Below are 14,774 nucleotides of genomic sequence, written 5' to 3' on the forward strand. Positions count from 1 at the left end.
AGCTTGTCGGGCTGGGGCAGGGTACTGGGGAAGTTCTGTGCCCAGGGAACCTGGACAGCAGAAGAGTCCAAACTACCAATAAATGTTTTGGAGCTTTTTACATCAATCACCAGGGGGGGACCAAGAGTGTTTTGGCAGCCAGGGAGGTGACCGAAATTTTGACTTGGGCGGAAAAGTTTGTTCCAGCTCTCTCTGATGTGCACACCCCAGGTGTGGAGAACTTGCAAGCGGATTACCTGAGTCACCGGTGTTGGATCACGGGGAGTGGTCCCTACACTCGGAGGCATTTCATCCCCTGTGTGTCAGGTCAGGTCTTACCAGGGCCGGTGCTAGACTATTTTACGCCCTAGGCGAGACCAGCTACTCGGGGCCCCCCCCCCCCAAAAAAAAAATAAAACAAAAAGGGAAGGGTTTAAAAACTCCTCTATGTCATATTCAGTGACCCTGATCTGATGGTTCCTCCATGTAATTCTTTCATACCCAGTGACCCCCATATTCCTCAATGTCACACCCGGGGACCCTGATGTCCCCTATGTCACATCCAGGGACCCTAATAATGTTTCCCCATGTCACATTCTGGGACCCCAATATTTCTCCACGTTGTGCTGTCATACCCACTGACCCTGATGTTCCTCCATGTCACACCCAGGGACCCCTGTGTTCCTCCATGTCGTGCTGTTATACCCAGTGACCCCAATGTTCCTCTATGTCACACCAGGGGCCCCTGATGCTCCTCCATCTCATACCCGGAGACCCTGATGTTTTTCCATGTCACACCTGGGGACCATGATGTTCCTCCATGTCACACCTGGGGACCTCAATCCCCCATGGCATACCAAGGGGTCACAATTCCTCACTGCACACCTGGTGACCTCAAACCCCTGTTACACTTGTGACCCCTATCCCCCATGTCATACCTTTATGACTCAGATTCCCCATGGCACACCTGGTGACCCCAATTCTCTTTCACACCAGGGATCCTCCATGTCACACCCAGGGACCCTGATCCCCTGTTCTGGGGACACTCACTGGGCAGTATGAAGAGAGTGGCCCGCACTCTGCCCTCCTTCACTGTGATCCTGCTAAATTCCTTCTCTCAGGACGCTCCTCTCCTGGACCACAGTGCTCACCACAGCTCCAACTGGCTCCTGGTGGAGGGAGAAGCAGCAGTCAGAGAGCGCCGCACCTCCTTCATCACCAACCTCCTCAGACCATTCCGGTACCTCGTCGCTTCTGCTCCAGTAAAGGTGCCGCCCTCCAGTCACAAGGGCATCACAACCTGCCCAGGGTTTAGGCCACTCAGCTCCAGATGAAGAGGATCATTATGCAGGCAGCACTCCGGTGGGCTCCCTTCCTGCCTCTTGGGCCCCCCCCCCGCTCCCTTCCTGCCTCTTGGGCCCCCCCCCCCAACAACGGTGGAAATCCAGGGCCTGGTAGTTCCGCCATTGCCCTAGACACCTGGCATCTTCCTCTGTCCCTTCTTCATCCCCCACTGCTGCACTTCCCCCCAGCTCCCAAGGATCATTCATGATGGCGAGAGAATGCTGACTCATGGCTGCGCCCCTAGGTGGCAATGCGCCCTAGGCAGCTGCCTAGTTTGCCTAGTGGAAGCACTGGCCCTGGGTCTTACTAATGATTTTTACAGGAGAAGAATTATATCTCTCTAAAATTTCAGCTTGTTCAATTAAACTTTGACAATAAACCTGGAAGCTGAGGGTTTTTATGCAGAGCTGCACCAGATTTTGCTCTCTCCAGCTGCTCTCTCCGGGTGCTGCAGAGCACTTGCACTACAGAGCACCACAATGCACAAAATAAAATGCCCTGTGCCTTGCGGTGTGCTTTTTTTTTTTTTAAAAGGGAGCTTTATTGTTTGTTGAAGTGTGTTTCCAGCTCATTTAAAATGTGTTGTGGTGTGAATGGGCTTTCAGTACATGCTAGATGATTCTCCAGAAAGTCTGTCTACAAAAAAAACAAAAAAGGAAAACTTCCGGTTTGTTTTGTACACTTCGAATAAAGCTCATACAAAACAAAACAAAAACAAAAGAGAGAGAGCGGTGCAATGAATTGCACAACTCACCGTCCCCTAATGCACCTGGCAACGCAAAGCAGCCAGAGCAGTAAATTTCTCCTTTTGCTCAGCATTGCAATGTGAATTGGCCCTTAGCAGGCTATTGTCTGCTATCAGTTGATGTCACAGAGCCGCTCCAAGCTCTAGAAGGATCCCGAACATATTGTTGTGATCTGCCTAGCTAACTTATTGCCAATTGACTCCAGCTCGCAGCACACAGCTGAGAGTCTAAAGCAGGCATGTCCAACCTGCGGCCCAGAACGCAGGCAATGCGGCCCACTGCCCCCTGCCAATATTTTTTTGCTGGGGGGGGGGGAAGGAAGTCGGGTCGGGGGCATGGCCACAGCAGCTTCCAACTAACGGTAGGCAGAGGCTGAGGGGAGCGGGGGAGGCGAGCATGTGCAGTGTTTCTGACTCCTACCACCATGACCACTTCAAATCACCGAAGTGGTCATGGTGGTTAGAGTGTTCCTTTATTGTCTCTCAGAAGAAGTAAACCTCAGTATACTGATTGCATTTAATTTGATTATCCTCTAATTGTGTTAAATTAGTGCGGGGGGCACGGCGGCATTTGATTACATACCTTAACTATAGTATATATTTTATATGCGGCCCGAGAAAATTTCTCTTCACTCAATGTGGCCCAGAGAGGAGGAATATTAGTTCATTTTTTGTTGCATGCTAGTCTCGTATCAAAAGTGAAGAGGTTCCTCAACATACGAAAACTTTCGTACAAAAAAATACAAAAGCACTATACTAACGATCAGAAAATCAGCAGATCGCTTTTCATACGAAATTTTACTTCTAATTTTCTTATAGTGTGTATGGTTCCACCCCCCTGCCCCCCTAATGTTAGGACACTTACAGTACCTGTCCTGGAATCCAGCGATGTTGGTACCCCAGCCGATGTTTCCATTGGCTGTTGGGTGCTGCTGCCCCCATTGCTGGTAAGGGAGCCTGGCAGTGAAGCCTTGTGTCTTCATAGCCGGTTCGCTACTGCACATGCGCGAAGCATGCTGCTCTCTCTTACTGGCCCACCAGCGGGGGAAGGAGGAGGGAGGCAGAACTGGTGACGTACCTCGCCGCAGCAAGGTCCAACGGAAGTGGAGACAGGATACCTGTCAAAAACAGGTACCCCCCCCCCCCCCCCGAAAAGGTGCCAAGTGTGGCACCGGAGGGGGGGAGGAATCAGATAAGCAGAGTTTCCACTTTTGGGTGGAACTCCGCTTTAAAGGAGAAGTACAACCAAAGCTGGTTTGGCTGTACATCTCCTATGGATCACAGGAGTGCAGTTCATTCTGCACTCCTGTGACCCGTTTTCAGCAGAGAGCGGGCTGAAGTCCGCTCTCTGCTGACATCACAGAAGTCGGTCCAGGCACCGCGTCATCATGACCACGGCGTCGGGATCTGCCAGGTGCCTGGACTGACACCCTTAGCTGGCTGCCTCTCTCCCCTCCACTGCCCTGCGCTCCAGTGAGCGAGGAGAGGGCAGAGCAGAGAGCTGCTGACTGACAGTCAGCAGCTCTCTGCTCAGGGAGCTGTCAGAACTGAGCGATCGGTGGTGTTTGATTGCTTGGTTCTCAGTGCAGAGGCGCCAGGGGACAGATGCAGCATCAGACCGAGTCGCTGAGAGCCTGAGCTGGCGGCTTCCCATCCCTCCACAGCCCAGCAATCCAGTGAGCAAGGAGAGGACAGAGCAGCTCTCTGCTCGGGGAGCTGTCAGAACCGAGCGATCTGTGGTGTTTGATTGCTCGGTTCTCAGTGCAGAGGCGCCAGGGGACAGATGCAAGATCAGACCGAGTCGCTGAGAGCCTGAGCCGGCGGCTTCTTATCCCTCCACAGCCCAGCAATCCAGTGAGCGAGGAGAGGGCAGAGCAGAGAGCTGCTGACTGACAATCAGCAGCTCTCTGCTCGGGGAGCTGTCAGAACCTAGCGATCGGTGGTGTTTGATTGCTCGGTTCTCAATGCAGAGGTGTCGGGGACAGATGCAGCATTGGACCGAGTCGCTGACAGCCTGAGCTGGCTGCTGCCCGTCCCTCCACAGCCCAGCACTCCAGTGAGCGAGGATGGGCAGAGCAGAGAGCTGCCAGAACTGAGCGATTGGCGGTGTTCGATCACTCGGTTCTCAGTGTAGAGATGCTAGGGGACTGATGCTGTATCCACCTAGATAAGTATAAAAAAAACAAACAAAAATAAGACAACTTTTCTTTAAAGCCAGCTAAGCTTGCGCCTTCTCTAGCCTGTTACTCTAGTGCGCACTAGAGGGACAGAGTAGAGAGCAGTAACTGACAATTACTGATCTCCACTCAGAGAGCATCATATATGGAAAACTTTTCCTTTCTCTTTGCAATCCCAATGTTAGCTGATCCCCCCATACACACTGCAGACTTGCATCTCATGTCATGCAATCAATCAACACAATGTACATCCAGTATGTCTAAAGGCCCGTACACACGTACCGATTGTTGGCCGTGAATTTTCGGCCGCCGCCTGATCGGCCGATTATCGGCTTGTTAGTATGATGCTTCCGACAACCGACTGCGACTTTTCGGCCGAACAAAATCTGGTGTGCAGGCTATAAAATTTTTGTTGGCCGTCAGCAGAACGGCCGATTGTTCCTCAGTCAGTACAGATTTCGGCCGACAAAAATCAGATGATCAAGACTGGGCATGCTCAGTGAAGAAAAAACACACGAAAAGTAGACCAGAACATGACATCACTTCTGCAGTTGGTTGTTGTTGGCCGACAAAATTCGTGTGCAGTCTAGAGCACATTTCAACCAACACAACAACACTGGACAAAAGACAGCCGATCGGTGGGCCAACAATCACTGCGTGTGTACGGGGCTTTACTGAGCGTTCAGCGGTCATGTGAATGCTCAGTTCTTGGGCTTAGACCCCACGTGGGACAGCTGCAGCATCAGGGGTGAGTATGAAGGTTTATTTGTATACCCCAAACCTCTCCTTTAAAGCCCCGTACACACGCAGCGATTGTTGGCCGACAGATCGGCCGTCTTTTGTCCAGTGTTGTTGTGTTGGTTGAAATGTGCTCTAGACTGCACATGAATTTTGTCGGCCAACAACAACCAACTGCAGAAGTGATGTCATGTTCTGGTCTACTTTTCGTGTGTTTTTTCTTCTCTGAGCATGCCCAGTCTTGATCATCTGATTTTTGTCGGCCGAATTCTGTACTGATTGAGGAACAATCGGCCGTTCTGCTGACGGCCAACAAAAATTTTATAGCCTGCACACCAGATTTTGTTCGGCCGAAAAGTCGCAGTCGGTTGTCGGAAGCATCATACTAACAAGCCGACAATCGGTCGATCGGACATTGGCCGAATATTTACGGCCGACAATCGGTACGTGTGTACGGGCCTTTACTGAGCGTTCAGCGGTCATGTGAATGCTCAGTTCTTGGGCTTAGACCCCACGTGGGACAGCTGCAGCATCAGGGGTGAGTATGAAGGTTTATTTGTATACCCCAAACCTCTCCTTTAACCACTTGCCGACCGCCGCACGACTATCTACGTGGGCGGTCAGCCCCTCACAGGCAAAGTGACGTAGGTCTACGTCGCTCGCCTGTGAGGGTTTAGGGAGCGAGCGCGCGCCGCCGGAGGCGCGCTCCCGCTCCCGCGTGGTCACGGACCCCCCCGCGCGTGTGACCGGCGGACCCGATCGCCGCCGGCCACTCTGCGATCGGCGGGGGAGAGGGAGAAAGTCAGGCAGCTTGTGTAAACAAGCTGCCTGTCATTCTCCTCTCTGTATGAGAGATGATCACATGGATCTACTATGTAGATCCATTGATCACTCTGCATACAGTTGAAGCCCCAGCCAATCACAGTTAGAATCACGCCCCTAGGGACACACACAGCCCCTCCCTCTCAAATAAAGTTAACCCCTTCACTACCAGTGTATTTTTACAGTAACAGTGCATATATATAGCACTGATTACTGTAGAAATGTCACTGGTAACCCCAAAAGTGTCAAAAATGTCAGTCAAGGGTCTGATCTGTCCGCCGCATTGTCGCAGTACCGCGAAAAAAATCGCAGATCGCCGCCATTACGCGTTAAAAAAAAAAATAACAAAAATGACAAAAATCTTTCCCTTTGTTAGTAAACACAATAACTTTTGCGCAAACCAATCAAAATACGCTTTTTGCGATTTTTTTTACCAAACATATGTAGCATAAAACAAATTGGCCGAAAATATTAAAAAATTTTGATTTTTACATTTATTTTTGGGGGAATTTCATATAAAAAAAAGGGAAAAATATTGCTATTTTTGCAAAATTTACGCTCTTTTTTTGTTTATAGCGCGTGATCAAAAAATCGCACAGGTGATCAAATACCGCCAAAAGAAAGCTCTGTTTGTGGGAAAAAAAGGACGCCAAATTCGTTTAGGTACAGCGTCGCACGACCGCGCAATTGTCCGTTAAAGTCACGCAGTGCCGAATCGCAAAATACCCCCTGGTCAGGAAGGGGGTAAAATCTTCCGGGGCTTAAGTGGTTAAGGGTTTCTCCAGGATAAATACTGTAATGCCGGGAAAGGCAGGTCTAGAGGAAATGAGACAAACAAGCGATTGCTTTGTACCCAGGACTGACCAGATCAAATTGAATATGCATGCAGCACAACCTCTAGCCACCTACACCATATATGGACAACTTTTCCTTTCTTTTTGGGATCCCATTGTTAGCTGACCCCCCATACACACTGCAGACTTGGATCACATGCCATGCGATCAATCAGCAGCATGCACATCCAGTATGAGTGCCTGTGATCCCAGATGAAGCTGTGTACTGCAGAAGAACACTTGTGTGTGCTGTGCTGTGTGTGGAAAGTGCTGTTGCACACAAGTACAGTCCTAGTGCTGACGTTGAAGCCCAGCCCTGTGATCGTGCAGAAGCAAAGTTGTGCAGGGAGGGAAGGTGAGAGGGGAGGAGACACATGTGGGGGTGGATACATGGAGGGGGTAGTGGGAGGGGATCAGAGGCACTTGGAGGAGGCTGATTGCTGGAGAGGAACAGTCAATCGTTTCTAGAAAGTCCCTAAGCCAACCGGCTTGTCCTAGTGAAGGAGGCACATCTGCACTCTCCCATCTAGAGAGAGGGGGCTCTGTGCTCTGGATCCAGCACAGGGGGAGCCCAGACACTTTCAATGGAGGAGCAGCCTGGCCACCACCACCATCATCACCACCTCCACCACTCATCATCCTCGCACAGCACCTACTACTACTACAGCACCCCCAGCCTGCAGCATGGAGCAGAGGGCAACCTCCGATATCAGCCTAAGCCGCTAAAACATGACCACAAACACGCCCTACAGCACCAGGAAGCACACCAGAAGAAAACAGGTCCGCTTGTGGAGGGAGCACTGGGGGTAAAGGGTACTGGAGGGGGAGGGGTGATGGGCTGCAAGCTATGCAATGTACATGTGTGCCTTTCTTTGGGCTGTGGCCTGTATGGGATCTACAGGGATCCTGTGTCTCTAGCCTGGCATTCACATTTAATGGTCGGGTGGACATTGTGGTGACTGGTGTGAAGGTTATAGGGCCGATCAGTGTACTTATCATTGGAACGATGGCTGTGTCAGGATGTATTTCTACTGATAGCTCGGGATCGGTCCTACAGATCTGTCTGCTACATTGTGACAGCTCAGCCTGACATCTGCATTCTGATACATTGGAGACTTCCGCCACTGGGAGATCGTGCAGAGACTGATACATTGTCACCCTGTGTTCTCTAGCAGATGTCAAAGTTCCATTTAACCTCACGAACCTCTTACTGAGTGCCAGCACGGTGCATTCTGGGGGCTTTGTGCTCCGTGAGGGGTCTAATAAGTGATTATTAGATCATGGGTGGCCCAATGTGTGATCGGGAATCGATGCGCTCTGATCTATAGGCCATACAGTGTGTATTGATAATAACTGATATAGGCCATGGAGCAATAATCACTGATCTATAGGCCATAGAGTGTGCATTGATAATCACTCATCTATATGCCATAGAGCAATAATCACTGATCTATAGGCCATGGAGCAATAATCACTGATCTATAGGCCATAGAGTGTGCATTGATAATCACTGATCTATAGGCCATAGAGCAATAATCACTGATCTATAGGCCATATAGTGTGCATTGATAATCACTGATCTATAGGCCATAGAGTGTGCATTGATAATCACTGATCTTTAGGCCATAGAGTGTGCATTGATAATCACTGATATAGGCCATGGAGCAATAATCACTGATCTATAGGCCATAGAGTGTGCATTGATAATCACTGATCTATAGGCCATAGTGTGCATTGATGAGCTCTGTATACATTGATCTGGTCTACAGGTCATACAGTGTACATTGTGAATGCTGATATATAGGGTACACTGATCTGGTATATAGGCCATTTAATGATAAAAGCTGGATATATATATATTACTGTGTCCATTGCTGAGTACTAACCTATAGGCCATACAGTGAACACTATTGAGCTATGATCTATAGGCCATTTAGTTTATATTGCTGAGTATTGACCTATTGGCCACACTATGTTACGATCCCATAGTCCATATGAGCACTGATCTATATGTGTGAATTAATGAACAATGATCTATAAGCCATATAATGTATATTGATGACACATGTCTGATTGATGAGTTGATCTACAGTGTGTATTGATAAGCTCTGATCTATATATGCCATATAGTGTGCATTGATGACCACTGATTCATAGCCCATACAGTGTGAATTCGATTATCAGCTATACTGTGTACATTGATGATCTGACCTATAGACCATACAGTGTACAGTGACGATTTGATTTATAGGCAAAATGATGTGCATTGATGAGCACTGATCCATATGTCATATAGTGTACACTGATGAACACTGATTTATATGCCATATAGTGTATATTGATGATCTGTTTTTTAGGGCCATGCAGTGTACGTTGATGATCACTGATCTATAGTCCATATCATTTCAATAGGGGATCTATTATTGATGATCTGATCTATAGGCCATACACTGTACGGCGATGATCACTGATCTATAGAGCACCGTGTGTGATGGTGGCGACTGATCGATGATTTGGTGCTGGGTGTTTACTGTGCAGTGTTCTCCCCAAATGGCGGTGTGCAGTCACCGATCCAGGCTGACAATGATCAGCAGGCCTCGGCCGGTGTCTGTCACCTATGCTCGGTGTGGTGTAGTTACGCTCACTGTGTGGAAGGCCGCCTGCTGTAGAGGGTTCATGGAATCCTCCCGGACAGTTCCGTGCTTCCTCCTCCCCTCTCCAGTCAGCTGGTCGGTGCGGCCTGCTCTGGGGGCTGGAGCCGGGGACTCGCCTACCGTTCTCTGGACGTCTAGACGGGGCTACAAGCAGCCCGGCGGGGGTCCATGTGTGGTATTAATAAGGACACACACGGCCTGCTGGTGCAGTGTGAAGCTCTCTCAGGGCAGGCTGCACACGAATATTCTAAAAGATGTGTCAGTGTGTGTTACATAACATGCCATCCTTTTTCCTGCATGGATTCATACATCAGGTCCAGAGAGTTCTATGGAAGGAGGCTGCCATTGCTGACTTCATTCTGAGATCTCTAGTTCCCCGGCACTCACACTGATCCTGTTTTCTGTCACTGACCTGGAACAAGCATGCAGCAAATCCAGTCAGAGCCCCTAATTATTCAGTTCAGTAATGATTGATGGACAGCCAATGGTTTCCTCTCAGCACAGGATTCCTGTGTATGGCCCTGGGCTGAGATATGTCTACCAGGGGCCCTGTGTAAAGGATGAATAAAGCTTTAGGCCTGTGTCCTGCACAGTCCTCCCTGAACAGACAGAGCCCCAAACCACTCAGTTTATGGTTTAGGCCTTCCAGCCGCAGAGTATTTTTTTGACAGGCTGCAGGCATAGGCGCTAAATGCGGCACAGCGGCATGACTGGCATCTTAAAATGGACTTTCACCCTGGAGGTCATATTGTGTTGACCTGCCTCAAAACTCCAGGAATTACATAAAAACTACAATTGTAGTAGGTCCCTCAACACTGCAAGGGTTAAATGCTGGTAAAACGTACCTTTCCTTTAACCACTTGCCTACAGGGCACTTTCACCCCCTTCCTGCCCAGGCCAATTTTCAGCTTTCAGCGCTGTCACACTTTGACAATTGCATGGTCATGCTACACTGTACCCCTATGACATTTTTATCATTTTCTTTACACACAAATAGAGCTTTCTTTTGGTGGTATTTAACCACTTTGCCACTGGAGGATTTTGCTTACTTACGTCTGGGCCACTTTTTGCGATTTGGCACTGTGCGACTTTAACTGACAATTGCGTGGTCATGCAACACCGTACCCAAACTAAATTTACGTCCTTTTTTTCCCACAAACAGAGATTTCTTTTGGTGGTATTTGATCACCTGTGCGATTTTTAATTTTTGCGCTATAAACAAAAAAAAGCGTACATTTTGAAAAAATAACAATAGTTTTCACATTTTTTTTTTTTTTATATGAAATTCCCCCCAAAAAAATGTAAAAATCAAAATTTTTGGCCAATTTGTTTTCTGCTACCTATGTTTGGTAAAAAAAAAAATAAGCGTATTTTGATTGGTTTGCGCAAAAGTTATTGCGTTTACTAACTAAGGGAAAGATTTCTGTCATTTTTGGTGTGTTTTCTTTTTTTTTTTTTTTTTTTGCGGGACTGCGACATTGCGGCGGACAGATCGGACCCTTGACTGACATTTTTTGACACTTTTGGGGGTACCAGTGACATTACTACAGTAATCAGTGCTATACATATGCACTGTTACTGTAAAAATGGCACTGGCAGGGAAGGGGTTAATTTTATTGGAGAGGGAGGGGTTAATCTATGCCTGGTGCTTACTGATGTGTGTAGGGGGAGGTGACTGAGTGACACAAGGACAGATCGCAGGTTCAGCTATGCTGAACCCTGCAATCTGACCCTGCCTGTCGCTTAGGAGATCCGCCCGCTCTGTTTACACATGCGGGCGGATCTCCAGACTCGATTCCCCGACGATCGGGGAAGAGCAGCGGCGATCACCGCCGCTCCTCCCCTGGCCCGACTCCCGCTGTGACTGAAAACAGCGGGAGCGAGCCTCCAGCGGCACACGCGCGCCGCCGAGAAAGTGGAGTGTCTGGCGACGTAGGTCTACGTCGCCAGACAATAACGATCCACTTTGCCGCAGTAGAGCTCTAGTGAGCAGTGGTTAATCACCGCTGGGTTTTTTTATTTCTTAAAAAAAAAAAAAACAGAAAATGTTGAAAATAAATTTTTTTACTCCACTGATGAAGCTGCACTGATGAGGTGGCACTGATGAGGAGGTACTAATATGCCGCACTGAAATGTGGCACAGATGGGCAGCACCATCAGTGCCCACAATCAGTGCCCATAGTGCTGCCAGTCAGTGCCCATCTGTGCCTAGATGAGCAGGCACTGACTGGCAGCACTATGGGCACTGATTGTGGGCAGTAATTGGCAGTTTATTTACATTTTGCCTTGAATATATACCCTCTTGAAGAGTTACACCAAGTATCTTCAGTGTCCAACACGCACCTTGGAGTGTTATGCTAGACCCCCCTGACCCATACTGTGCACTGTGGTTTCACTCACTGGCTGTGTCCTGTAATGATGTAGTGGGTGCAAACACCCGTGTACAGCAGGGGAATAGGCATCCAACACTCCCGAAACCCTGTTTGCTTAAAAGTGTGGTGTGTGTGTGTGTGTGTGTGTGTGTGTGTGTGTGTTTTTTTTTTTTTTTTTTCTTCTATTGAGTCACTTGCCGACCGCCAGCAGTACATTCTGTATATTGCGGCAAGTCGGCTCTGTTCCGCGAGAAGATGTAACTGTACGTCATTTCGCGGGACTGCTAGTGGGAGCACGCACCGATTAGCTACAGGAGGAGCCAACCAGCAGGTCTGGCGGCCGCAAAAAGCCGCTGGGCACCCTCAATTGCTCCCCGTGGAGACAGAACGGCAGTCTGCCAATGTAAACCCGACAGACTGCTATTATGCCAGTAATGAACACAGGGATCCGGTGTTCCTCCTAGTTCGGAACACAGATCTCTGTTCATTCAGCAAGCTCATCCCAAACAGTTAAAAAGCACCCCCTAGGGACACATTTAACCCTTTGATTGCCCCTGGTGTTAACCCCTTCCCTGCCTGTCATTAGTACAGTAACCGTGCATAATTTTAGCATTGATTACTGTAGTAATGTCACTTGGGTGTCCGCTGCAATGTCGAGGTCCCGCTAAAAATTGCTGATCAACGCCATTATTAGTGAAAATAAAATAAATAAAAATGGCATAAATCTTTTCCCTAGTTTGTAGACGCAATAACTTTTGTGCAAACCAATCAATATACACTTATTGGGATTTTTTTTAACAAAAATATGTAGCAAAATACATATTGGTCTAAAATGATGATTTTTTTTTATTGGGAATGTTCTATAGCAGAAAGTAAAAAATATTGTTTTTTTTTTCCAAATTGTCACTTTTTTTTTTGTTTTTATAGCGCAAAAAATAAAAATCGCAGAGGTGATCAAATACCACCAAAAGAAAGCTCTATTTGTGGGGGAAAAAAGGACATCAATTTTATTTACTGTGCAATTGTCAGTTAAAGTAAGGCAGTGCTGTATCACAAAAAATGGCCTGGTCATTAAGGGGGAAAAAACTTTCCGGTCCAGAAGTGGTCAAAGTTTGAAATAAAACCAACAAAAGCAAACCTTTTCAGAAGGAGATCACCAACGGCAACCTGTTGTTGTTGTGTTTTTTTTTTTTTTTTTCTCAAAAGATTTCCTTTTAGGCTGGGTTCAAACTGTTCCATGTGCGTTACAGCTCAAGTCACTATATACACACCCATGTAGTTTCTCTTTCATTTTTGTCTAAATTGCCGCACATAGTTGTGAATCAGCCAAATAGCAATGTATAGGATTTCTACTAGAAATGCATTTTTATATAGAAAAAGGGCATGAGTTTTGCTGCAAGAAAATGGGCAAGTGTGAATCGGCCCTTGTATATGTGTAATCGTATTTTTTATTTTTCCTAAAGTGGTTGTTAACCTACTATGACAACTTACTATAATTCTCTCTGTACCCTGATCACAAGTGCTCCTGTCTCGATTTTATAAAAAAAAAAAAAAAAAATGCTGCTTTTACCATATTTCACAGCGGCTCCCTGCGATCACATGACTGGCCAGCTTGCTCCTCTTCCTGTCCGACAGATGCAGGGGGTGGGGCTGAGATTTCTTTGCTGGCGTCAGGCGGGCTAGAGAGAGAGCCAGCCAGTTACGTGATCTTCGGGAGCTGCTCTGAAATACAGTAAAGGCGGCATTTTGTTTTTATAAAACACATAGACCAGACCACTTGTAATCAGGGTACAGAGAGGATTATAGAGGCTCATAAAATGTATTTTAGTAGCAGGACGGGAAGGGGAGGGGCACTGACACAGGAGCAGACAGCAGGGAGGACAGGGGAGCTGCGGATGATGGAGGCACATGACCTGACCACGGTGTCAGGGCTCAGCAGCCATGATACACCGTGGTCAGTTTACAGAGGGGAGGGCAGTGCTGAAAAGGCCAACTTTTGATCCATCGAAGGCCCAAGCACTATTATATGATCGATGTGATGTCACCACTCTTCCTGGTAAGGGTCACTAGACATTTCAGCATCAGCCGCAGAGGAGGGAGGAACACTGGTAAGGTAAGTATAATTGGGTCAGGGGGATCATTGCAGAACCCCTTTTACCTTGGAGCTGCATGGGCAAGGTGGCCATGTCTCTTTAACCACTTGCCGACCACCGCCCGACTATATATGCCCGACTATATACGGCGGCTGTCAGCCCCTCCCAGGCAAAGTGACGTACCGGTACGTCACTAGCCTGGGAGCGAATAGGGGGCGAGTGCGCGCCGCCGGAGGCGTGCTCCCGTCCCCGCTCGTACCCGACGAAGCCGACGCGTGTGACCGGTGGACCCGATGTCCGCCGGTCACTTGCGATCTTCGGGCAGAGAGGGAGAAAGGCAGGCGGCTAGTGTAAACAAAGCCGCCTGTCATTCTCCCCTGTGTAAAAACACAGATCACTCGGTCCTGCTATGTAGGACCGTTGATCTGTGCTATTACACCACTAGCCACATCCAATGACAGTTAGAAACACGCCCCTAGGGACACACTTAACCCCTCCCTCTCCAATAAAGTTAACCCCTTCCCTCCCAGTGTAATTTTTGCAGTAACAGTGCATATGTATAGCACTGATTACTGTAGTAATGTCACTGGTACCCCCAAAAGTGTCAAATGTCAGTCAAGGGTCCGATCTGTCTGTCGCAGTACCGCAAAAAAATCGCAGATCGCCACCATTGCGCGTTAAAAAAAAAAAAACAAAAAAAAAAAAACAACAAAAATGACAAAAATCTTTCCCTTAGTAAACGCAATAACTTTTGCGCAAACCAATCAAAATACGCTTATTGTGGTTTTTTTTTTTTTTTTTTTTTTTTTTTTTTAACCAAACATAGGTAGCCAAAAAATTAAAAAAAAATTTTGATTTTTACATTTTTATTTGGGAGGGAATTTCATATAAAAATGTGAAAAATATTATTTTTGCAAAATTGTCGCTCTTTTTTTGTTTATAGCGCATGATCAAAAAATCGCACAGGTGATCAAATACCACCAAAAGAAAGCTCTGTTTGTGGGAAAAAAAGGACGT

At 47.7% G+C, this 14,774-nt stretch overlaps 1 protein-coding gene across 1 annotated transcript in view; it reads left to right on the top strand.

The window, feature by feature from the left end:
• The first annotated feature begins 7,063 nt into the window (after positions 1–7,063).
• Positions 7,064–14,774, top strand: part of NUFIP2 (nuclear FMR1 interacting protein 2) — a 99,878-nt gene continuing 92,167 nt past the window's right edge. Inside the window, exon 1 of the mRNA XM_082246245.1 lies at positions 7,064–7,418. Coding sequence (XP_082102371.1) covers positions 7,223–7,418 — 196 coding nt within the window. The 5' untranslated portion in view covers positions 7,064–7,222. The remainder of the gene's footprint in view (positions 7,419–14,774) is intronic.

This window comes from Pelophylax lessonae (genome assembly GCF_965119305.1).
Source record: "Pelophylax lessonae genome assembly, chromosome: 2".
NCBI lineage: Eukaryota > Metazoa > Chordata > Amphibia > Anura > Ranidae > Pelophylax > Pelophylax lessonae.